General features: G+C 36.2%; 3 protein-coding genes across 6 annotated transcripts; 2 read left to right on the forward strand and 1 right to left on the reverse strand.

The window, feature by feature from the left end:
• The first annotated feature begins 1,440 nt into the window (after positions 1–1,440).
• LOC140036587 (uncharacterized) lies at positions 1,441–5,565 on the forward strand. Its single transcript, XM_072078479.1, has 6 exons — positions 1,441–1,752; positions 2,389–2,428; positions 2,503–2,586; positions 2,867–3,044; positions 3,726–3,999; positions 4,963–5,565. Exons 1-6 carry the CDS (start codon positions 1,693–1,695, stop codon positions 5,152–5,154), a joined length of 828 nt encoding a protein of 275 aa, XP_071934580.1. The 5' UTR covers positions 1,441–1,692; the 3' UTR covers positions 5,155–5,565.
• A 1,872-nt stretch (positions 5,566–7,437) lies between these two features.
• LOC113730441 (delta-1-pyrroline-5-carboxylate synthase) lies at positions 7,438–18,593 on the forward strand. Of its 4 annotated transcripts, XM_072078480.1 has the most exons (20): positions 7,438–7,807; positions 8,775–8,846; positions 8,958–9,061; positions 9,385–9,487; positions 9,600–9,761; positions 10,133–10,410; positions 12,436–12,586; positions 12,673–12,837; positions 12,933–13,010; positions 13,417–13,506; positions 14,835–14,921; positions 15,027–15,113; positions 15,232–15,328; positions 15,421–15,524; positions 15,642–15,717; positions 16,456–16,606; positions 16,734–16,802; positions 17,003–17,069; positions 17,147–17,217; positions 18,255–18,593. In XM_072078480.1, exons 1-20 carry the CDS (start codon positions 7,745–7,747, stop codon positions 18,328–18,330), a joined length of 2,151 nt encoding a protein of 716 aa, XP_071934581.1. In that variant the 5' UTR covers positions 7,438–7,744; the 3' UTR covers positions 18,331–18,593. The 4 variants fall into 4 exon arrangements, with proteins under 4 accessions (XP_071934581.1, XP_071934584.1, XP_071934582.1 ...); XM_072078481.1 differs by lacking the exons at positions 7,438–7,807; positions 8,775–8,846 and having other exon boundaries at positions 9,356–9,487; XM_072078482.1 differs by lacking the exons at positions 7,438–7,807; positions 8,775–8,846 and having other exon boundaries at positions 9,360–9,487.
• A 631-nt stretch (positions 18,594–19,224) lies between these two features.
• Positions 19,225–21,112, reverse strand: LOC113730442 (uncharacterized protein At2g39795, mitochondrial). The gene is made up of 3 exons (XM_027255117.2): positions 20,710–21,112; positions 19,734–20,080; positions 19,225–19,629 (listed from the first exon to the last, which is right to left on the reverse strand). The coding sequence occupies exons 1-3, from the start codon at positions 20,983–20,985 to the stop codon at positions 19,470–19,472; spliced, it is 783 nt and encodes a 260-aa protein (XP_027110918.1). The 5' UTR covers positions 20,986–21,112; the 3' UTR covers positions 19,225–19,469.
• Between the last annotated feature and the right edge of the window lie 3,368 nt (positions 21,113–24,480).

A 24,480-nucleotide genomic window follows, 5' to 3' on the forward strand; every position in this document is an offset into this window, starting at 1 on the left:
TCAAATGGCAGAAAACCAACCTGGTATATCGCACTCATTAATTAAATCGGTGTACAAACTGACAAGGTGAATTCTGGATGACTGGACCGAGGCGAAGGGATTCATCTATCAAATCTGCACAAAGAGCACGGGCTTTGTCCCCTAATCCCATTCCAACGATCAAGTCAATTTGGGTAATCAATTGCAAAATTAAAATGCAAGGGTCTTAGTATCTTTAGTACTTGTATGATTGAGAGTGAGTGTGTCACTCCCTTTTCTACGGATGGAATGGTATTTATAGGAGATAATATGGTGAGAAAAATGATAGGCTTCAGTTCTCATGGGCCTTAGGCTGATAGTGTCAGGCTTAGGCCCAATGGAAGGGACATAGCACTGGTCATGTCACTGTCATGTCATTCCGTCATGCACAATTCAACTTTCCTAATAATACGTCAAATATCAGATAGAAGATCAAGTCGCGATGAAGTCATTTTGAAAGAGATTGAGGCCGGCCTCGGGGGGCGGGGCAATGAGCCGAGGTGGCACGGGACTCGCGGAGCTCACCTCGTCGAATCGCGAAACTGAGGAGGGGCCGGACGCCCTCACCGACCAAAATGGAAATCAAAAGCTTTCCTCGCCAAATTGTCAGATCATTCTGCAGCTGAAAATGGTTTTCCATTTTTCGCCGTCTTGTAACATCAATATTCTTTGGTTCATAACTTCGCATTTACATATTCTATACATAATCCTAGACTAGATTAGCAATTAATGCTACAAAAAATATAGGCAAACGCTTCATGTCTCACGGTATTCTACCTTCTGAATAACCAAACATACAAAAATTTGTTGCATTTTAGATGTATGTCAAACTAGTTACAAAAGTCATTTATTTTTTTTCGCAACATTGTACAGGGACTAGTAGATAATCAAATCTGACTAAATTAATGGGTGCTCTAACACCTCTTATTCGAATCAGAAGTTCTGATTTATAATCGAAAGAGAGATTTAATTCTTTTTTGGTGGTATTCACAGAAGTCACTTACCATTCAAGCCTTTTTGGACTCTTTCTTCATCCTTTGACCCCTTTTCTTTTGGAGAGAGAGAGAAAGAGAGTGGGGTGTGGAGGGCCTTACGGGAAAAAAGAAAAAAGAGAATAAAAAATGAGTTTGGGCTTCATACATTTTACATGTGGGCCTTGAGTCTGAAGGGAGCGGTGGACTAAGACCATCAGGCAACGCCAGTGCCAAATCACACCCAAACCCAAGAGGGAGGAGAGTAAAATAAAGCCGTGTTTGCATTATAATTTTTTAAAAACTTTTATAGAAAATAAATGTAATAATTGATGTATGTAAATTTTAAAAAGTGATTAAAAAATATGTTTATAAAAATATAAAAAATTTTTTAGTGGAAAATCTCTTTCCAAACAAAGCTTTGGACTGCCAATTGCGCGGTAAAGCTTAGACTAATACGCGTGGCCTCAACGTTGTACTGGCGAGAGGGAGTCCTGCTTTCATCACCCGAGAAAGCTTTCCAGCAAAGCAATTAGGATTCTAAAAGCTTAATTAGGGCTGCAGTTTACAATCTCTCCTTTTCTCGTACCCAGGAATCTTTTTTACTCAATCTATAAAATTAAGATAATAATGGTCGTCTCTTAGCTAGTCAATCCCCATAAAGCGAAGCTAGATCCTTCCCCTCCTTTTGTAGTATCCGGAAATGGCAACGGACGATTCTCTGACCAATCTCCCCACCAGCCACCTACTTGGCTCGGTCCCGGTAATGAGCTGTTCAATCTTTACATTTCCTCATATTGGTGTTTCAATTTTTTTCTTTTTTAATTAATGTTTGGGAAGTTTTAACTGTTGGAAGCTCGTCAGACATTTCGGTCGGTATTCTGCTGAAAACTTTTAGAAATTGAGAGTTGAAATTACTATGTGAAGGTACACATGTCGCGGTAATCTGGCAAAAGTATGCTAATTAGTTGTTTCGTAATCAAAGATCTAGTCTAACTAATCTGGGCATGTAGAGTAGTGATTATCTGCGCTTTCGGTCGCAAATTTAGGGTTTTGATTATTAGGAGAAATGGATAAGTATCTGGACTAAGGCGATTTTGTGCCTTTTCCCTGGAAAAAAAAGTAAGTTTTCTTTGTAAACCTTGCTTATTTGTTAGTTTATGTGATTATTTAAATTCCACGTGATTTCGTGTGGTGTTTACTTTAGTTTTTTTGTTATGATCGCGATTTACACTTGATAGTCGAGTTCGTAATTTCTTACACTTCCACATTAAGTATGAATTTAGTAGCTGTGGTCCCTGTATTTCCTTTTATTTCTATACCAATTAATGTTGTTTTAGAGAATTTATGGCACTATCGAAAATTATGTTTGGCTCTCTAACTGATGTTATACCAACAGGCTGTGGTAACTGAAGCAAAGAGCCCCAGTTCCCAGGGAGGTATGAAGCTCATATTTGGAAATGGTCTTCTATGCGTGTGAGTGTTTTCTATTGAGTAATAAAATTTTGTGCAGCTCCTGGAGCAAATTTGCAAATATTTCCTCCAAATAATGGTGGAAACAGCTGGCGTGGTTATCAAACTCTTGGAGGTCAAAGTGGTATGTGTTTAACTTGGAAATAGAAAAGTCTTATATTCTTTCACTTCGGAGAAATAACTTTCATTGTTAGAAAAGATTTATGCCTCCAGTCAGGCATATTTCTTGTGTTTGTTAGCATTGGATACTAATTGGATACTGCATGAGCATCGATTCTATGCTGTAGTAGAAGACCTCTGAGCAAGTTTCACATCCTTAAGAAATGTGATGCCAACTATGAAGTACATTCACATACATCTGTCCTGTAGTTGGAAGCTATTTAATATTTGACTAATAAATGCAGAAGCTGATGGAGAACAATCAGTAAACGAATCAGCAAACAACTGGAAAGGATTCTTTAGCATCTCCTCATATACACAGTATTTCAATGTAGATACAGACATTGTCTTGAACAGAATCCTGAGCTCATTTTATCCAAGCAGCGGGGATTTTTTTAGCAAGATCGATGCCAATCCAGATTTGTAAGTTGCATTGTCAGTTGAATTGTTTGGTTTTACTGGTTGCCATGTTGATCATATTCATCATTCTGGATCAAGTAATAGACATGCTAAGGATTTAGAAAGTTGACTCGTGTAAGAGTAGAGAACTACGAGTGTGGTAATTGTGCATAGTTTCAAATGAAGGATGAGGTTGTAAAGTTAAATGCATATCTATTTACTCTTTAGTCCCGGCTAATACCCTGTTACCTAGAGAATTTTCAATGTGCTTGGTGATGATTGCTTCACCTTTGTATACATGACTCTCTGTGCTGCTGTGTTTGATGGATCTTTACAAGAAAGTAAATAGATAAAGCAATTGGATTTCACCATAAGAGTGAAGCTATGAACTGAACCTTGTTCCAGATGGATGAATTTCAGAATATTTAATGGGAGAACAGACAACAAAAAGGAGAATACTGATGCAAGTCATCTGAATATTCTTCTATGAGAATTATCAATAACTTTCAGAATCAACATATAAACGTTACTGGCATCTCCTCTTATGAGTTTTCGAATTATGTAATACATTCTTTTTCACACGTAGTATAATAAGTCCTGTACGTGTTGCAACTCTCTTCACATGTTCCTTAGCTTATTCTGCCCTGATTTTGTCTAATAAGCCCTGATTTTGTCTATCTCCTAAACCTTTTCCTGAATACTCAGGTATGGCCTCATCTGGATCTCCACCACGTTGATTTTTGTCATTGCCTCCCTTGGTAATTGTGCCACTTATCTGATGCACAAGAGAACTGATAGCACTACAGCTTGGAGTTTTGATGTCAGCTATGTCAATGTGGCTACATTTGCCATCTATGGTTATGCACTCCTTGTGCCTCTGGGATTTTATTTTTTGCTTCAGTACATGGGTTCAAATGCCAGCCTAGTACGCTTTTGGTGCTTGTGGGGATATTCCCTTTTCATTTTCATTCTCAGCTCTGTAAGTATTCATTTATCTGTTGTTTCTTTAATTTTCTTTATGATACTGATATAAAAGATTCCTTAATTCTGGTGATGGAATGAGAAAAAGAGAAGTGTTCTGCAGCTCTGAGGATAAAATGATGTTTGGGAGGCTTACTTAAGTTCAGTTGTCTCTTTATGTCCACAAAAATGTCCATGCTTTAATAACCAATGAACTTGCTAGTCGTGAAACTAGGGGAATACCATATTATTTATGCTTATATTTTAGAATTTTGACAGTCAATTTGACTATCTCATGACCCGATGGATTCATCTATTAACAAGTGAACATCTATAAGTCAATTTGACCGAAAGTAGGCTTTATGGACCCATTTAGAGTGAGATCCAAGTTTTTACAGTTTAATGTTTCCAATAGATGCTCTATCTTGCCCATGCACTTGCCTTAGTTGTGTATATAAACTATAGGGTCAGTTCGGAAGCGCAGTTTTTTGTTAGTTTTTAGTAGACAAGTTTTTCTCCAACTTGTCTACACTGACCTCTAGAAACACTACAAAGCTTTTAAAATACACACACCAAAACACCAAAAAACACACACCCTTCTCTCTTCTGCCACCACCCTCCCACCTCAGCCCACCGCCACTGCTGCTGGCGCTGCCACCTAGGCTGATGCTGCCTCCCCCCCCCCTCTTTTTTTTCCTTCTTTCTCTCTCTCCCTCTTTCCCCTCCTCCTCCTTTCCCCGCCACCCCTTCTCCCTCAATTCTAAATGGAGTACCATATATCGATCTCTCAAATTGATTGGACACTTTTGAGTACCTATAGACCAGAACTACTTGATTTTCTACATACAATTTAGCAATATAACTCCTCCTAGAATTGAAGTGCATGCATTGATGTTTTGCTTGTTAGAATGAATACATGATAAGTACTTGAGATTCTCCGAATTGCACATCTTCTGACGCAAACTTTTCTTTGATTTTCCAGTTTTTGTTGATTATTCCAAATGAATTTCTTCGCTGGATTGTGATACTACTGAGTGGTGCGGCATCAGCTGGCTTTGTTGCCCTGAATCTCAAATCTTACATACCAACAAATGATATGACTTTTGTGTCAGTAGCTGCATTTGTTCTGCAAATAGGTCTTGCAATCTTCCTCAAGATGTGGTTCTTCCCTTGAGTAAACTTTGACGTGGGCAGTCTCCGCTCAGTTTGCTGCTCACGGTTGTTTTAGTTGCTGTACTTGGGCAAGTATTCCTCAGGGCGATGATTTTGTCGTTTAGAGATGTTGTATCTTCAGTTTGGCTGTAGTTTGGCCTGGAGAGGTGTTCGTTCAGATTGTTTAACTGGGGTGGATGTGCCGTTGTGAGCGAGATTAACAAGCACCATTAGAGTTGGGCATTTTGCTCCGTGGTCAGTACATTGAACATGTAGGAGAGTTGTAGGTGGTGGATGTATTAGAAGAACCGGACTTTTACTTACCTTTGTGTTTCTCCAACTTTTCTTGATTTGCCGCTAATATCTGTATATGTTCCTGTAAATGGACAATTCAAGTCACCTTGATCTACAAACTATTCGTGCTTTGGTCAAACTTCCTTGAGGTGCACTTCAAGGAATATTTTGGTTGGGCGAAATAATTAAATTCCAATTAGAAAGGACGAGGCAATTCCCAGTTAGGTGTGCGGTTGGCTCAGATATCAAAGCATAGGCTGGAGAGACATATGAGGTGAGTTGGAGGAACGGAAGATGCCAAAAAAAAAAAAAACCACATATGTGGTACATGTATTTCTTGTAGGTTGGCTCACTGGAGATGATCTGGAGTGTAAATGAGGTCATGATTTTGGACATATTAAAGTTGCGGTGGACAGAAGATGCAATCTTGTTATGTGGTGAAAATGAGCTTAAATGAGTTTTATAAGCTTCAAAAATGTGAAGACAAGTACGTGTACAGTGTATGGATAATGCTGATCACCTTGATCTACAAACCGTTCGTTGGTCCAACTTCCTTGAACCGCAAGATTGATTATAGTTGGGCCACCCGGAAAGGACGAGGCAATTACCAATTGGTCAAGATGCTATTTTGTGATGCGGTGAAAAAGAGGATGTTCCAAATCTTGGAAAGATCGTTTTCGTAAATTCGATGATTCAGACTGTGTCACATCATCTTAACATCATTTTCATAAATTCAATGATTCAGATTGTGTCACATCATTTGTTGAGATGATGTGATACAATTTGAATAATTGAATATTTGAAAATCGAGTTTATCTGAAAAAATGGGAAGACAAGTATGTCTATAGTGGACATATTTTATTAGTTGGTACCATTTACCTCCTCAAGAATTAGTTTGTTTAGATGGGTGATTATTTGGAAAATTGTTTTATTTTTGTAATAAAACCTCTTTGTATTTTATCATTACCTTTCTATCTTACATATATTACTTTACAAAAATTGCTAGATTGATAGTTATACGATTTTTTCCAAATAATATTTTTTTATTTACACACGGCCAGCTTTTTTGCTTCAGAATACCAAATAGGTAAACAAATGTCAATTATTAAAACAAATCAGAAAGGGCAAAAATGCGGTCCCAATCACCAATACAACTCGAAAAGCAAATGAAGAAAGAAATCTAAACCCGTTCATTCTTTCATCCTAATCGCTTCATGTACGTTACGAATTATTCCTTCATTACGTATACTAGCCGAAGGTATGAGAGAGAATGACCCCACTCCCATAGAAACCTCGCCAGTTTAGGACACGAAGAAGAAGAACGATGAGACGCGTCCTACAAGTACGGGGGGTGTCTACTTCTTGTTTGAGGCATCGCATGTGGAAGAGCTCAGTGCACCAAACTTGGCGGAGCGGGAGGTGAGGGGACTAAATCCTACCTCACATCATTGGCTATAAAATGTGACAAGCCACTTCAAATGACTTTCAGATAAGTGTATAGTGCATTTGTTTGAATCGATAGATAGATAGTTCAGTCCTTCCGATTTCTTTTCAATCTTTCATGTCTTCACCTCCTCGTAACATAGAAAAATTTAAATTTATCGGATTGAAAAAAAAAAAAAAGACATCGCATGTGGGGTGTTTTCCACCTTTTCCCTGGCCGCTGAGGGCTGGAAACCCTCCACCGATGAAACAAAGACACGTCGCCAACGACGACATGCGAACTGCGGAAGAGCAATTCAGCCCCGGCATTTTGTAGTTGTCCTGACTCATGATATAAAGCTTCCTTCAACCACCACCACTCGCTGGTCGCTCCACAGTCCTCTGTACTAGTGCCTAGTGCATGAGTGCCCAGCCCGCCTCGTGTTTAAATGAGCAGTAATTTCACCACCACAATCATCTGCATTCGGATTTTCTGCACCAACATGCCATGTCACTTACTTATCTCCACGTGGCATTATAGGGTTGCTCCGGCTTTAAGAAAATTCCAGTCACACAACATCACGAAAACCTCATGAATATTTCTCCTACTCCTATATCTGTCACCCCTCACATCCACCAAAAATCCCCGCCGTACTTGTTGACACTTGAATCTGCTAACAAGCTGCCAAACACAGCCGACCCAAACCCCCACCACACCACGGCCCCACTCCACGAGCTTCCCCTATTTATGCGCTAACCCAAACCCGAAAACCCTACACGCATCAGACCTCCTCATTTTCATTCAGTGGCCCCAGAAAAAAGAACAAAAGAACAAAGAACAAAAGAATTGTTGCAGAAACTTGAAACCGCCCTTTTCTTTACTGCTTGCGAGAAAAATGGGCAGTAATGCGGATTTAACTCGAGCTTTTATTAAAGACGTCAAACGTGTAATCGTTAAGGTACCATCCTTGTTCCATTTTTCATTTGCTGTTTTTCTTCAGTTTGCTCGCTGCACCCTCCATTGTTCAGCCCCGATTTCGTTTTTCAAAATTTTTATTCTTGATTTTGTGGATTTAAGCTGAAAATTGTGGCTCCTCAGGCGAATTGCAACTCTATTGAATTATAAATAGTTTCGTTCGATATGTTGATTCAAGTCAAGAATACGGTACTCTGGGATGAATAAATAATCACCTTTTGGGTGCCGTAGTTCAATAGCATCCACATTATCCTCATTCCAGATGCTTTTTACCGGTGACTCGTGCACCTTTCACGATGCTACCAGGTTCAGTAAAATTGTTGATATTAAAGTTAAATACTGCAACTTGACCACTGAGAACAAATTTACGTCATGCTGACTTTATCTTCTTCAATTCCTTGTGCTCCTACTCCCTGTAGAAGCTTTAAGTTTTTTTTTTTTTTTAAAAAAAAGACTAACTGGAATATGAAAAAATGATGTAAACTTTCCTTGATTGAAGTATAAATTTTGGTCATGGATAATTGTTAATAACCAGGCATGTACATCAAACTGGATTCCTAACTCTTTCTCTTGACTTTTTTGTAGACTCAATTGGCAAAGCCTAATCAATGTCAATTTTGTTCCACTTTCAGAACATACTACGTGAACACTACTACTTCATAAATCACAATGGCTAGCACAAACTTATTGGATACTACGATTTAATGCTATTGGCCATACATAATTGCTTGATGCAAGAATAGAACGTGAATGTTAATCCTGTTATCTGACTTTTAGCTACGCTTCTTGATCTGCAAAATGTAACTTTTGTGTTTTACTTATTCTCTAATTTCTTACTTCATTTGGTTCTTTTATCTTTAAGAAAAGTTAAATTTGGAATCTACAATCATCACTTTGTTTGAAGTAGAGGGTTTTGATTATGTTTGCTGCTAATTGCTGATTATTGAAAGGTTGGAACTGCTATTGTCACTCAAGCAGATGGCAGGTTGGCACTAGGAAGATTGGGAGCTCTGTGTGAGCAGGTGACTTTCACCATTAGGAATTTTGTCAAAGTGTTCTTTGATAGTGGTTCTCTCTCAATGTTTTTTTGAATAATCATTCTGAATTCTTTACATTGCAATGGCAAAATGCAGATCCAAGAACTGAATTCTGAAGGATATGAGGTTATTCTGGTCACTTCAGGTGCAGTTGGTGCTGGTCGACAACGGTTAAGATATAGAAGATTAGTTAATAGCAGGTTTCGCCCCATTTGCTTCTGTTTTCTATCACCTTCTTCTTATATTTCTTTTTAGGCTGAAAAGAATATTCTTGGATAAACTTAGTTAGTAGCAGATATTTGGTATGTGTAGACAGTTTTTCTAGATTTCATTATCTGAAGGGAAATAATTGGTAATGTTGCTGAAAGACACATGTCGGAGGGGATATTTAATCAATCTAGCAGTTGCAGTCTTCTTTAGCTGGAATTTGCAACACATAATGCCGAGATGTTCTTGAAATCCTAGTCTTCATGCTGTATTGTTTTCTGTCAAAGGCAGATCCGACCGATTTGAATTTGTGCAGCTTTGCTGATCTTCAAAAGCCACAACATGAGCTTGATGGGAAAGCTTGTGCAGCTGTTGGACAAAATGGTCTCATGGCTCTGTATGATTCATTGTTCAGTCAGGTGACTACCAAAACTTTCTCAACTTAAATGTCTAACAGAATAACAATGCAAAACTCGTCGTTTATTAGCTAATTCATCTGTCAATGCATTTCTATGTTATCCTGCTGTACAGTTGGATGTGACATCAGCTCAGCTTCTAGTGACGGATAATGATTTTAGGGATCCAGATTTCAGAAAACAACTCAGTGAGACAGTAAAATCATTGTTGTCCCTGAAGGTTATACCTATACTCAATGAAAATGATGCTGTCAGTACCAGGAAGGCTCCTTATGAGGTAATCTTCTACATTTTGTGTATATAACGTTATGCATAATGGATCTGGCTATAGTATTTTAAGCTACTGATAAGGCAGATGTAGCAGATGTTTCACAATGTTACTATCTTTCATATATGCTGATGGGTACATAAGAAGGAAAGGGATTTTTAGATGCATTTTTCTAAATGCATGTATAATTGCAATATTCACTATCCATGGACGTCTCTTGCATTCTATACACATGAATTTGCACCTGCTTTTGATTTGTGCTAATCAATCATCCTTTCACTGTTGTTTCCACATGCACACACACACACACACACACAGAGTCTTTACAAGACGATCTATTTTTATGTGTATTGTCCTAACTCATGAGCAATTTTGCACAGGACTCTTCTGGCATATTTTGGGATAATGACAGTTTAGCAGCTTTACTAGCTTTAGAGCTTAAAGCGGACCTTCTAGTTTTGTTGAGTGATGTTGAAGGTCTTTACAGTGGCCCTCCTAGCGATCCAAAGTCGAAGCTAATTCATACTTATGTAAAAGAGAGGCATGAGGGAGCTATTACCTTCGGAAACAAATCTAGGGTAGGACGAGGAGGCATGACTGCTAAAGTTAAAGCAGCTGTTTATGCAGCTTATGCTGGCATCCCTGTTGTGATTACCAGGTAAGATCCGATTAGAAGATATTCAAACAAATTTTGGATTCCGTGTCACTTTGCACTGACCCTAAGAATTTGATAATTTTGTACAGCAACACAAACATGTATGTACATTGGTTTCACAGAACTAGATTGATCTACTGTTGGCATTTAGTTTTGAGTCATTGAATGGATTAGTCTTCCTAGCATTAGTTTAAAAATTAAGTCATCGTCAGTAAAAGCTGCATCCTGGATTAAATGTTCTTATTTTTCTCGTAGTTGTGGAACATGTTAAAAGTTTTGCTCAAATATAGGCCATTAAGAGATTAATGCAAGAAAAGATAATAGAACTAATGACCATTCTACTTTTATAGCTTGTGGTACTGGGTAGAATTATCCTGTAGCTTTTTTTTTTTTTCGGTGCCATGGATTCACTGAGTTGTTCATATAGATGGTGTTTGCTGGAGTAGTTTCCTGCTCTGAGTCAGAGACTGGTATGCTATTAGGTAGTTAAGAATGTCAATGGTCAAGATAGTCCAAGCTCTCTAAGGCACCTACAAGTTGCTATGGCTTACACATGAAATAGTCACACTCGTCTTTGTTCCTAAATTAATAAACCTTTTTTTTTTTTTTTTTGAGAATGCCTGGGAACAACTTGACTTTGTTCCTCAAAAGTCATTGAACACAAATGTCTCTTACTTATACAAATATGTTTTGCCTTGAAAGATCATACTTTCAGTAGTATTATGCATAATTCTACCTACTTATGCTAGGCATTGGCATGCTAGTGAACTTCATTTACCTGATGACTCTCAATTTTCATGCTTTAATATTACCATTTCCATTTCTACTGTGATCACATTTTGGGGGGGAAATGAAACTATATGAGTACTTTATCGCACAATCTGAAGCTTAAGATGACCAGAAGAGTATGTCTCTGGACTTTTGATTGAACCATTAAGAACTTGTTGATCATTTGACATTCCTTAAGAATTCAGAGGTAGTAATTACTTTCAGCATTGTAAAATTGAGATCATTTGACATTTTCGTCTAATTTGAGCTGAAAATTAGGAATCTCACTTGGTATGATTAAGTGTTCCACTAAAGTCATGGAGAATTGATTGACAAGCAAATGCTACATGGATTTACTTTCCTTGATGATACTTAAAAGGAAGAAAAAGGTCCCTGGAGGAATTGTTTCAGGGGCATAGAAATAATATCCTTTCTTATATCATCTGGCTAGAGTTTTTCATGGAAGTTTATTACATCTAAAGCTTCTATTTGCCCAAAGAAATGTGCCTTTGATAGTTGAATGTCTATTCACAAGAGTGCTCAGCTGCTTCGACTTTTTGAAGAAACTTTAAACTTTCAAACAAGTAAGAGTCTTTTTTTAGACATCTTAGGGCTGCAAACAACTCCCATCAGACTGCGAAGCTCACAAGGCAGCTCGAGCATTGGCTTGACTTGATTTGATGTTGACCGAGCTTGAGTGGTTCTAATAAGCCCTTGAGCCAAGGTCGAGCACAAAAATGCTCAACTTGAATTCTTATCACCTTAATCTAACTGAAGAATAAGTACATTTAGTTATATTTTGCTATAAAATATTATTATGGTGAAATGTCTATTTTTATCCATTTCAACGTGTATTATACTTACTATTGACTTTTATTCGATCTCAATTAGGCTTGAACTTGAGCTTGAATCAAGCCTGATAAAATTAAGTTTTGAGGCTGGCTAAATTAAGCAAGAACTCAACTGAACTTAGCTTGTTTGAGCGCTAGTTTTATTAAAGCTAATATTGTTCTGGCTTTGACTTAGTTCCAAAGCTATACTGGTTCAAAATCTAATGTGAGACTCAAGAGGAAAATGAGAATGCATCTTGCATTCCTACAGAATAGTTTTGCTATTAATTCATTGTAGTACTCAGATGGCCATGTTAGAAAAGCACAATTGCATGTTCTGAGCTGACTTGTATGCTTAAATAAGGATTTGGTTTTTTTTTTTATTGCTTTCTCTTTTGCCTGATGCTCTCTCTCTCTCTCTCGTGTGAAGTGGCTTTGCTGGTGATAATATCATTAGAGTTCTAAATGGAGAATCTATTGGCACACTCTTTCATCGAGATGCTAATCAGTGGGCTCCAGCTGGAGAAATTGGAGCTCATGAGATGGCAGTTGCAGCAAGGGAGTGTTCTAGACGGCTTCAGGTATTATCACTTACTGGCTACTTGGAAAGAATTTTTCTCAGAGAGCAGTAGAGCTTTCACTAATTGCAGTATACTTCTTTTTGCAGGCTGTGTCTTCGAAAGACAGGAGTAAAATTTTGCTAGATATAGCTGATGCTTTGAAAGAAAATGAAAATCTGATCTTAGCTGAAAATGCTGCTGATGTAGCAGCTGCACAACAAGCTGGATATGAAAAATCTTTGATATCTCGATTGGCTTTAAAGCCTGGAAAGGTAAGAAACCACTCTATATGTGGCATCACTTCAGTTAATTATCTTTGTGAAGGATTGTCTTTTTTTCTAAAGCCCTAGCCTATGTTATATTATAGGTTTCTGGTCTTGCAAATTCTCTTCGCATGCTTGCAAATATGGAAGAACCTATTGGTCAGGTTCTAAAAAGAACAGAGGTATGTGGAGTGGGCATGAGGACTTAGTATGGAAATTTGCTTTCTATTAAATTAGATATATGATGATATTAGATTCAATTATAATTCAACTGGTTCTCTTCCCAAACACTTGAGCAAATTAAAGTAGTTTTTGAAATATTTTCAAAAGTTTGCCCCGTTTGGATTGCAATTTTTCTCAGAAAAATTGTTACGTTTTCCGTGAACACATTTCCCTATCACCTTTTTACCTCACATATATCAGATTGCTACAGTAATTTTTCTACAAAAAATTCAGAAAAATGCAATTCAAATGTTGCATTAATTTTTAGCATTTTGAACATATCAGAGTAGTATGTTACCTGGGGAAGAGCAATTTGTAGTATACATTATGCAATCTTTGATATCCCAAGGGCTATGTCTTTTCCAGCTTGCAGAGGGATTGATCTTGGAAAAGACAACATCTCCTTTAGGTGTTCTTTTGATTATTTTTGAGTCACGGCCAGAGGCACTTGTTCAGGTAAATGCAATTGGGAATTCATCAGTTTTTTCAAAAAGCTATAGTGGGCAATTTTTTCTCATTTAATTGTATATATGAGTATGATTTTGTTTGATAGCTATAAAATGAATCTACTATTATTTGCACTGTGGCAAGGCAACATTTTACTTTATCATGAAGGCAGAACTTTTAATGGAAGGATGGTGGTTAATGAAATAGCACAAATATGAGGTGCTCTGGGATTTGTGAAACTGTTTAGGGATAAATTTGGTTTTCTGATTTAGCCTTTTATGTTACTTGTGTTGTAATTGGAGTTGGCATGAAAGCAGTTAAATCTAATTGGAGTACCGATAGTGGTAGAAGAAAAGTGGTCAAATGCATCGAAAATCAACTTGAAGAGGTTGTGGATACATTAAGAACGGAAGGATGGTACTGGGAAAATATTTTCCTTATGATTCACTAGAATTTTGAAATATGGGGAAGAGGAAATTGAGCATAAAGCATTATTATGTAATCTAACCTCTTTTCACTGCTCTGCTATTGGCGAACTTAACTTTGTGGAGGGATAAAATAGCAATTAAGATATCAAAATTTTCTCTCCGCTATTTCCTTGTCTATCCTGCCAAAAGAATGTAAGGCAAAGCTGAATTCCTTCTAAAATGATTAGAAATTTCTGAATGGGCTTTGTTGGTCAAATAGTTTATTTTTAGCCACAATTGTATGTGAAGCTTTTTAAAATTTTATTTAAACTGCTTCCTTTCTCTTAATCAGTAATTCTACAATTTATATTCTTACCTTTGGTTGAATTTATTGAGTTTAAATATCGTTCTCTCCTTGGTCCCTTTTTCAAGTTTCCTTACCACATGTAAGATTTTTAGTATGAAAGTGCAATTTCATGAATGGTTGCAGAACTTAAATGCTTCATCTTTTCCGATATGCTGGTGATGCTATATGTTTGAGTTGTTACATTAAGTGTGCTGTATAAACTGATAAACTAGTGTCAACGAGCGTCACTGCAGAGTGAACGTGTATTACCAAGGTTTTCCAAATTTGGTTGTGAAATTTCTTTTAATTTGAGTTGTGGGATTTTAAAGGCACAACATTAAATTTGTCATTACTGATTCTTTAACATGAATCTTCTTTTAACTGAATTGTGGGGGTTCTAAACACATACTTCAAAGCAAAATTTGTGATTATTTGATATTAGTTTCATATGTTGTGCATTATTTCAAAATTGTCACTATTGTTCTATACAGAACACTTTATGTATGATTTGTTCTTTATATCTTTGACTATGACATTGGCTGGTGTCATGAACTACTTATACATCTGTACCTATTTGAGTATAGATAGCTTCATTGGCAATTAGAAGTGGAAATGGGCTCCTGTTGAAAGGAGGAAAGGAGGCCAAACGATCAAATGCAATCTTACACAAGGTCTGCTACTCTGCTCAGAAATATTTCGTTATTTATGCCATATGTTGCTATTAACACTCTTTTCAGAGCTTGTTACATTTCTCACTCTTTCAAATTTGTCTTTAGATTATTACTTCATCAATCCCAGAAAGCATTGGCAAGAAACTTATTGGACTAGTGACTTCGAGAGAAGACATCCCTGAATTGCTCAAGGTGGCTTGATCAGAAAATTTGTAGTTTTAACTTCAAAATTTTTTGGGGTTTAGAGTTTGGTTTTTTAAGCATCTAAGGGTAATAACACTGTCTTCGTCCTGAAACATTTCTTGTCCAGCTTGATGATGTGATTGATCTTGTGATACCAAGAGGCAGCAATAAACTCGTTTCTCAAATCAAGGCTTCAACAAAAATTCCTGTTCTTGGTCATGCTGGTACATCTTACTTTTCGTTTCAAAATTGCAATGTACCATCCCCAGGTTTTCTGTCAATTACTTTGTAATCCTGGAGAGCTGCTTTATGTCAGATGGTATCTGCCATGTTTATGTTGACAAGTCAGCTGATAAGGATATGGCAAAGCAAATTGTTTTGGATGCTAAAACAGATTATCCTGCTGCCTGCAATGCAATGGTACTTTGTTTCTCAATTCTTTTGCCTGATAAGCTCATGTATGATAAGACACATTCAAAACCTCAGTATGGTCATGTGATTGTCTTATTTCTTCTTGCTCTGTTTAACTATTTGCAGGAAACGCTACTTGTTCACAAGGACTTGGTGCAGACTGGTTTAGTTAATGAGCTAATTGTGGAACTTCAAATCAAAGGTGACTTTTCATTGCAGAGCACTTTTTTTTTGTATCTCTTGGAATCTCATTCCCCAAAGCAAAAGCAGAATTTTATCTTATCTTGTTTGATCTCTTTGGATTGGATAGGAATATGGTGGAGTTTGACGCCTTCCGAGAGTGATGTGGATTGCTTTTCAATAAATTATCATCTGAATTAAGCAATCTAAACATTTTACAACAATTTTTCTTTATCACTCTACCAAGATTGAAACTAGCCACTCTGTGGGCCTCTCTATGTAATTGATGTACTTTTTTTCAAGTTGATACTATTTCACACCATTCAATGGCACAACTGCATGTGCCTTGTTAATTGTGCTGTCTCAGTCCTGCTGTGTAATTTTGACATTTTATCTTCTCTCCTTGTATTCATCACTTTTATCTTGGTTTTTTTTGGTTATCAAATTCACTAATATCCTGGACACGCTCTCAGTTCCAGTGAAAGATATTGCCTATCTTACTCAGATGCTGATATCATTCTTCTTTATCTTTAGTATCCTGCCTGTTATAATCAGTCCTGAATATGAGTCGTTTGTCATTTAGTAATTTTTGTTATGATGTCAATGATTTTAGAAAATTAGTTAACATTCAAAGGACCAGATTGCTGAATGATACTATTCACATAATGCTAAAGCACTTTAAGATATTGATATGAACTCTAAACTGATCTTGTGTCTACATTTTTTATGGCATGGAGCTGAATGATAGCATCTGTTTCAGGTGTTACTCTGTATGGTGGACCAAGGGCAAGCTCCTTGTTAAATATTCCAGAGGCACGTTCATTTCATCATGAATATTGTTCACTTGCTTGCACTGTTGAAATTGTGGATGATGTGCATGCTGCAATTGATCATATACATCAACATGGAAGGCATGTGAGCTTAATTGTCTCAGTATTGTCTATGCTTTTGCCTAGTGTGTTAGACAAGAGAAAGCACTAGAGTCTCACTTTCATGTAATGATCCTCCTTTTGATTTTCTGTCCCTTATCATTTGCAGTGCACATACAGATAGCATCGTAACTGATGATCACGATGTTGCAGAACTGTTTTTACATCAACTTGACAGGTACCTGTTACTGTTCATTGCCCTTCTGTCTTGTACCATTCTATACTTCATTGTCTATACTTTGCATCTACCACATTTTGTGTTGTGGAAGCCCCAGAAGTTTACCCGGTCTTCCATATGCTTGATTAAATGTAAATAGCAGATTCTCATAGATTGGCTCAAATTCAATGGACTTTACTAACTGGTAACTTGCCTCCCAGTGCTGCTGTATTCCACAATGCAAGCACAAGATTCAGTGATGGCTACCGATTTGGGCTAGGTGCTGAGGTATATAATTAACCATACTCTCAGTGTGTCAGTTGGCATAAAGCAGTCTCTGATTTTTGTACTCGGTGGCTGAACAGGTTGGGATCAGTACCAGTAGAATCCATGCTCGTGGTCCTGTAGGAGTTGAAGGCTTATTAACGACAAGATGGTACGTCCTTTACTGATTTTTGCTTGTGCTAGCATTCCAATTCATCACAACATGTGTGCACTGCATTTATCTGTTTCCTGCAAATTCATGTTAAGGAAGAATGTTATCTGTTTAGAAAGTTTTCATATTTCGCAGCACATGATCATGATACGGTAAGAAGTTGCTTTTAAGTTGGATTTTCTGGCTTTTTCATCAGTTGCTTTTAAGTTAGATACTCGCATTTACATCAAAACAGAGAATCAGCAAAAGAATAAGGTCCTTTAGCATCCATGACTGAGGTAGCTGTATAGTTTTCTAAATACTTGCAATCTTAAAGAGTTTCCTCTGATGGATATTGAAATAATTGGTCGGCCCCAACCAACAGAAATATTTAGAAAGCTGGTCCACTTATGGCTACTTCTAATCATGGTTGGAATATAAAACAACGTAGGGATCCATGTTTAAAGATACTATTATTTGAATGTGGTCAAACAAGAAATGAATTTGGTAATAATTACATGTGCGATGGTCAATTCAGCTCCATAAGAATAATGCATCATTCCTTTAATCCTCAAGGCAAGAAGTTGACCACTTCCAGTAAATTTCTCAAGTCAGTGCAATGGAAGAGATGATATGCCTACTGCTACTATACATTTTCCATTCTTACTATTTGTACTTGGCCAAGAAAAATAAATATTTGTTTAATGCTACTCGATGTTATGGCTGTATAAAATCTAGAAGCTCTTTGATGAGACTCACTTGCAGCAGAGCTATGCATTGAGCTTGTCCATTTGATGTTATAGTCATCTAGATTCTAGTTCTTTTCTCAATTCATCAAAATGTTTTATGCAAATGTCTGCAGATTTTATGATAGTGGAGTTTGCAAATTGCAAAAAGTTGGATACAGCTTCTGGCAGTCGTGTGTTAAGTATTAGGAGGAGTCAAAGCAGATTATTATATTCCTGTGAATTCTGTGACACGTAAATGCAAATGTATTTCCCCTTGGTTTCATGTTGCAGGGGTAAACCATGTTTTATGTCATGATATTTTTCATGCAGGATTGCAAGAGGAAATGGCCAAGTAGTGAATGGCGACGCAGGAATTGTTTACACGCACAAGGATCTTACAGTTTGACCTTTCGAAGGAGAGACTAGATTTCCCCGAGCAAGCACGAATATGATGGTTCCTTTCGGAGACGAATGACAATGACACGATAAAGAGAGGCACAAATAAGCAGTAACCGGGGGTTTATGATTTAGTTCCTGATTATTAAGTGTTGTAGTATGTTGTACTGTAACCTATTGAATGAATAAACTGTCAAATGATCTGTTGTTTTTTAGTGGTAATAAAATCAATGCCTTCTCCACTAAAAATTTTTAGGAGATACTTGTTTGGAAGCCTAATTTTTTTGCCAAGTTTGTCTGTTACAAGTTTTTTAAAAACTTTAGATACAATAACTTCAAAAAAAATTTTAAAATTTTAAAATTATATATTTCAAAATATTCAAAAAAAAAACACATTTCAAAAATTTTTTAAAAAACTTCTACGATAAGTTACAGTAAAATTTTAAACAAAACACCCAAAAAAACTTACATTTCAAACGGATTGTATTCCAGGTTTTGGCTTTTATGTGTGGCACCATGGATATTATAAGCATGCCTAAAGCTTGTAAATCGGACTCAACATAATCCTGCTCAAGATCCCTCATTGACCAAAACTCGTGCGACTGGAAAATCGTTTCCCGAGGAATACGAGCAGGTAATCCGACCGAATTCCGTCATAATGCAATTTCTTAACTCAACCTGTGAATGTTCATCTGACAAGTGGGCATGCTGACTGTGTATTTACATACTAGCAAAATAAAGTTGCAACGTCAATTACTCTGATGGAACTTCCTCCTATCAACTCCTAAAGAAAAGGCGTATCTGAGTATTTTCAAGAACAAAATACTTCATCTAACTGACCCTGAGTTTGAGAGTAGAGGACACACACAGCACATATTAAACTCCACCACCATACAAAATCCAATTAATAGAAAAGCTCCATATTTTCTGACAGAAAAGAATTCCAACCAGTATTCAGAGATCTAATTCAATGCTCTACTGTGACCCGGGTACAAAAGAAATTCTTCCAGACGTTTAACAATTCCAAAATCCTCCCAGACGATTTCAATACCAGGACGTATGCTTTTAACGCCAATGAGAAGTCGCATTTAAATATGTGTATGGAAATAACTAACATAGCCACCTAGTTGCTCTAAGTTTTCGCCTAGTTCATGCTTCAACAAACTTCTTGAGATTCTTGAGCCACACCACGTATTCCTTGCTATCTTTGTTGATCATGTACTCATGCAAGAAGTTTGTTGTGCTGGGTTTGACTCCCCTAATCTCCAGATACTTGTGGAAAGCCTTCTGCAGATTCTCATCCAACTCCCTGAACGGTAAGAACAGTAAGAGCCGGTGAAGATAAAGCATGGCCAAATAAAAAAAAAGGAAAATATTTTAGCTGGTAGGTTAACCATCTGTGGCAATACTCACGTGAATTCAGGTCCTTCATATGCAATTTCATCCTCTGAAGCATCTGGATCCTTTACTGACAAGCTATCAATTACAATATCATCTGGATAAGCAGTGCAACCAAACTCCAAACATGGTCCATGGCTCTTGGAAACTCTGACTACCAAAGGAAGCTGAGACTGTGCTGCCTTCTCATCATCAGCATCACCATCATCATCATCATTTTCCTCGTAATTCCCAGTGACAGTGCTAGGCATCTCGACTTCTACAACGATGGTTTCACCTTGATACTCCCTTGTTAGAGTTACAGTCTGCAGTCCAGGATTATCTTCAAGTTTGAACGGAAAGTTAGATGGAAGCTCCTCAACCTACAAAGATAATGACAGCAATAGAGTTAAATTTACAAATCAACTATTACTACTAAACTGCGACAAATAACCAACACAATGTCCATAGGCTCCTTGATCCAAAATCCCCAAATATTCGAAAAGTTTGATGTCATAGTAAGATATCAATGACTAGCTACCACATTACGCTAAAGCGAGACATACTAGCCATTTACAAGACACAACTAAATCCTTAGGTGCTTTTTGTATATATTTGCAGGTGCTTTTTGCCTGCATTTCCAGGTGCATAAAATTACCAAGCCCAGCTGCAGAGGCTCACTACCCTGAATATTTTGCCCATATTTCTTCAAAAGAAACCACCGTTTTTCACTTTAATTCATTACCCTGTGGAAAAATCTTACAATCACAAACTCAAGTTAAACTCTCTTATTCCACTAATTTCCAACTCGCGGAGGCTTATGAATAAGTCCAATTAAATTTGATTTAGTAAAAAGTGGCCTTCGTGAATTACCCCAAAAAAATTAAAGAGACAAGTAGGATTCCAAAATTTAATTTCATTCCCCACCTATAGCCGTAACTTGTACACAATTTCCCATAAAGCAAAAAAAAATTAACAAACGGGAGGCAGAGACGGAGAAAAACCGAAAGACCTTGTCGATATTTTCATCAGCATCCACGGCACACTGAATCTCGTCCTGAATAACTTTGAGGAGTGACTCATCTGAAGCCGGCCGAGTTGAGAAATGATGGAAGGCCGACGGCAATGAGCTTTTCAAGACGGAGTGTGACAGATCGAAGCGGCGGTTGACGGCGGAGAAGAGAGCAGAGCCGCGGTGGCCGTACCGTGGGCTGGTTGCTTGGAAGACTCGGGAGGCGAAAGGTACAGCTCGCGAAGCAACCCTTCTAAGAGTGTTAGTCAGAGCCATTTGAGCTTAAGAAGAAGAGGTGGTGGGAACTTGGAAGGAGAGGGGGAAACTGGGAAGAAGTGAAAATGAGGGAAGGGGTACTGATTCTTCTTGTTTAGGGTTTTAGGAGGGTTTCTGTGGTTTTTGCATCTATTTATATATGAAGGTTCAGGCCCTCTTCTTGGGTTCCAATATTGCAGTCCTTAAAGGACCTTAACCATAAAAACTTGTACAACTTTCTATTCCCCCTTCTCTGCTTTTTCTTTTTCTTTTTCTTTTTCACTTTGAAAGATAGAACTGGCTTTTTTTTTAACCCCTTTTTTTGGGCTAGGGTATACTAGCAGAAGTTTTGTTCAATTGAAATTTTGAGTCACATTTTATTAATTTAGAAGCTTATATGTGATATAAATATAAACACATGATTGTGATTGAGATTTGTTGAAACAGCTAGTTCACAATTGATTTCGCAATTATCACATACATTGTATGTGTTGGTTGCATTAGGGTGTCAAAGTTTCAGTAAATTTCAAATAGTTTCCCTGGCCGTAGATATAATTAGAGTAAATCTTAGATACACTGACAGTGTATACATTATAAGGATTAGATGTACAACATATATGCAAAATTTTGTTTTTAAATTCAAATTCAGATTATGTGTCATACATTCAATGATAAAAGTGTATACATTGTCAGTGTATAGAAGATTAATACATTTAAAGTAAATATTATATACACTGACAATGTGTATATTGTCACGGTTAGATGTATAATACATATGCAATATTTGATTTTCAAATTCAAATTCAGATTATGTGTCATAGATCCAATAGTGAAAGCGTATACACTGTCAGTGTATAGAAGATTAATTCATCTAATTAACTTTTCTCTTTTTTATGGGTCTTGCAGTTAAATTAGCCTCTATGGCGGATGCAGGATCGGTCTAGTGAGCTTTGCGCGAAGTTTATGAATATAGATTTTCGAGATAAACTTCAAAAACTCGGTTTAAAAAAAATAAGAAAAAGCATACAAATGTCATTTGAGTTTCTAAAATATTAATTTTATGTCTCTAATAAATTCAAATTAGCAATATCTGATCTCTATTTAAGTTTTCAACCGTTTTTTAGTTCGAAATCATTATATGATTAAGATGTAGGTCTTTTTTATATACAAAAAAGTCAAGTTTTACTTTTTAAGTGATAAGTCAAATCCTACTTTTTCAAGGACAAAAATGAATATGAATTAGGTCATTTGTTTAACTGTAAATGGGATCTAATCTTTTCTTACCTTAAAAATGACTATGCGTAGGTCACGTGATAGATTTAAGATAAAAAAATAGTTGAAAACCTAAGTTGAGATTAAATTTTATTTACTTGATTTTGTAATGGACAAAATTTACTATTTTAAAAATGAAAGATAAAAAAATTTATTTGACCAAATGTGAGAAATAATTTGAAATTTTTTTTAAAAAAAAATAAGAAGAGTATTCCTTAGGGGAAGCTGCTCCTGCTGTGGAAAATGAAAATCTCCCAAAATCACCACGGTAACGAAAAAAAGATTACTTGGAAATGGAGTACACTCTTAAGGCAAACAAAATGACAGCTTCATTCTTCCCAAAGATCCCATCCGAAAATGAACCTTATTTTTGCGTGGTTAGAAAAGAACCAGCATCATGGTTTACACTTGTTGAAGCTCAATTGAGAATTACTGCTAATAAGCAACAAAGCTTTGACCTTTTCATTGGATGCATCATTCCTTTTCCATATCCGTAGACCATGAACATTCATTCGGATCTCTTTCTCATGGGACAGAATTTGAACAGCCTCTAATTCTATGGCTCTCTCACTCGAGTTGATTAATCCGAGCAGATAGCAAAACCCCTATTAACGCATTACTCCTAATTTATGCTAATTTCCAACGCTCCAAGTAACTGACCAAGTTACTAATAAAAAATACAATACTTGTTTCATAATAAAAAATAAAAAAAAAAAGATGACATCCAGTTTGCATTTGGCTCGATTTCGGCTGAATCGGAAGTTGTTTAGATTGGCTTCTTAAGTATACATACCAGAGTGCAAAAATTTACTTTTCTTTCTAACTTGCAAAACCTATTGTTAATTAATATTTTATTGTTTCTTAACTTTCAAAATTTATTGTATTGATTGAGCTCGACTTAGAAATGGAACAAGCCAAACCCAAGTTTTAATCTCCCCTCGAATCAAAGTAGGATAGTTGAACTTTTGCACATAATATTTCGCTTGTATTATAAGTACAATTTTTAATTCACATTTTTATTTGACATACATCATATCACAAAAAAAAATGCTACAGTCATTATTTCAACAACAAAAAAAATGCTACAATATTTGAGTTCGATCGGGCCAGTTTTCACCTATACCCAAAGGTTACAACCTACAAGCAAGTAAATGAGGTTGATGAAAAGATTGTGCGAAATACAAGCCATCTTTTATTGGTACTTCTTTTGATCCTTAATACTAGTAACTAGTGTGAATACCCGTGCTACGCATGTTGCTGACATTATTGAAAAAATGAAAATAAAAGGGTGAATTAAAAAAGGTTAAAAAATTGTACCAACACAATTAAAATATAATATCTGTCTAACAATATTTTGAAATATGATAGAATGTATATATTATTCAAAAATTACCTTTTTTCGGAAGATAGATCTTGAAAAAATAATAGAAATTTATATTAGAAAATGAATGATATATGAATAAAAATGAATGTAATTAAATGTTGTTAAAATAAAATACTTACAAATATTATGTATTCGATTTGATAATCTTGTATGAAAGTGCGAGCACTCTTCACACTGATCAACTTTTAGTACGAAAGCCAAAATTAGTGATTTAATTAATTCTGTTAAATTTTGTGAAATGCGTACTACAAATGAAAATGCATGATCTTTGCATGAATTGATTCCTTGGTTGAACAACCTATCACCATTGTCCTGAGAATTAAGTACATGCGAAATTTAAAATTAGTGTATTGTTTTTACATAGTTTATAAATAACATTATAAAAAATAAACATATATCAAGAAATTCTACCTTCCTTTGTAATTTTCAAAATAAGAAACATCACATCCAAATACAAATCGTGCATGTTTATCATGTAAATTAAGATGCATGTTACCACTGAAATCTTTGATTTGTATGTTAATATTGTATGTGTTTGACAAATAAAATATAATATACAATACAAAAAAATTTGTTGAAAGTAAAGGTACATGAAATTAATTACCTAACAACAGTGTCGACCACGTCATTACATTGTATACACACTGTTTTTGAAAAATAACCTTTGCATAGTTGTCCACAATTTTTGCATAACTCATAAAACATATTTTCTATGTTAATGCTCTAAATGTAAGCAAGTATTCGATAATATTTAATCTAGTAAAAATGAAAGAAGGTATATGTTATGATTATAAATTTAAAAAATTTGTGCAGTAATTAAATTAAATAAAGTAAGTTTACCATATGCATGATTGTATGTT

This window comes from Coffea arabica, chromosome 2e, assembly GCF_036785885.1.
Source record: "Coffea arabica cultivar ET-39 chromosome 2e, Coffea Arabica ET-39 HiFi, whole genome shotgun sequence".
In the NCBI taxonomy this organism is placed as follows: Eukaryota; Viridiplantae; Streptophyta; class Magnoliopsida; order Gentianales; family Rubiaceae; genus Coffea; species Coffea arabica.

Excerpts from the sequence above, each read along its gene's own strand:
- LOC113730441 (XM_072078480.1), top strand. The coding sequence starts at position 7,745 with ATGGGCAGTAATGCGGATTTAACTCGAGCTTTTATTAAAGACGTCAAA. Across the intron at positions 9,488-9,599 it reads ATGATTCATTGTTCAGTCAG|TTGGATGTGACATCAGCTCA; the intron begins GTGACTACCAAA and ends CCTGCTGTACAG. Across the intron at positions 12,838-12,932 it reads TGGCTTTAAAGCCTGGAAAG|GTTTCTGGTCTTGCAAATTC; the intron begins GTAAGAAACCAC and ends GTTATATTATAG.
- LOC113730442 (XM_027255117.2), bottom strand. The coding sequence starts at position 20,985 with ATGGCTCTGACTAACACTCTTAGAAGGGTTGCTTCGCGAGCTGTACCT. Across the intron at positions 20,081-20,709 it reads CTGATGAAAATATCGACAAG|GTTGAGGAGCTTCCATCTAA; the intron begins GTCTTTCGGTTT and ends TTATCTTTGTAG. Across the intron at positions 19,630-19,733 it reads TATGAAGGACCTGAATTCAC|GGAGTTGGATGAGAATCTGC; the intron begins GTGAGTATTGCC and ends CTTACCGTTCAG.
- LOC140036587 (XM_072078479.1), top strand. The coding sequence starts at position 1,693 with ATGGCAACGGACGATTCTCTGACCAATCTCCCCACCAGCCACCTACTT. Across the intron at positions 2,587-2,866 it reads AACTCTTGGAGGTCAAAGTG|AAGCTGATGGAGAACAATCA; the intron begins GTATGTGTTTAA and ends TAATAAATGCAG. Across the intron at positions 3,045-3,725 it reads ATCGATGCCAATCCAGATTT|GTATGGCCTCATCTGGATCT; the intron begins GTAAGTTGCATT and ends CTGAATACTCAG.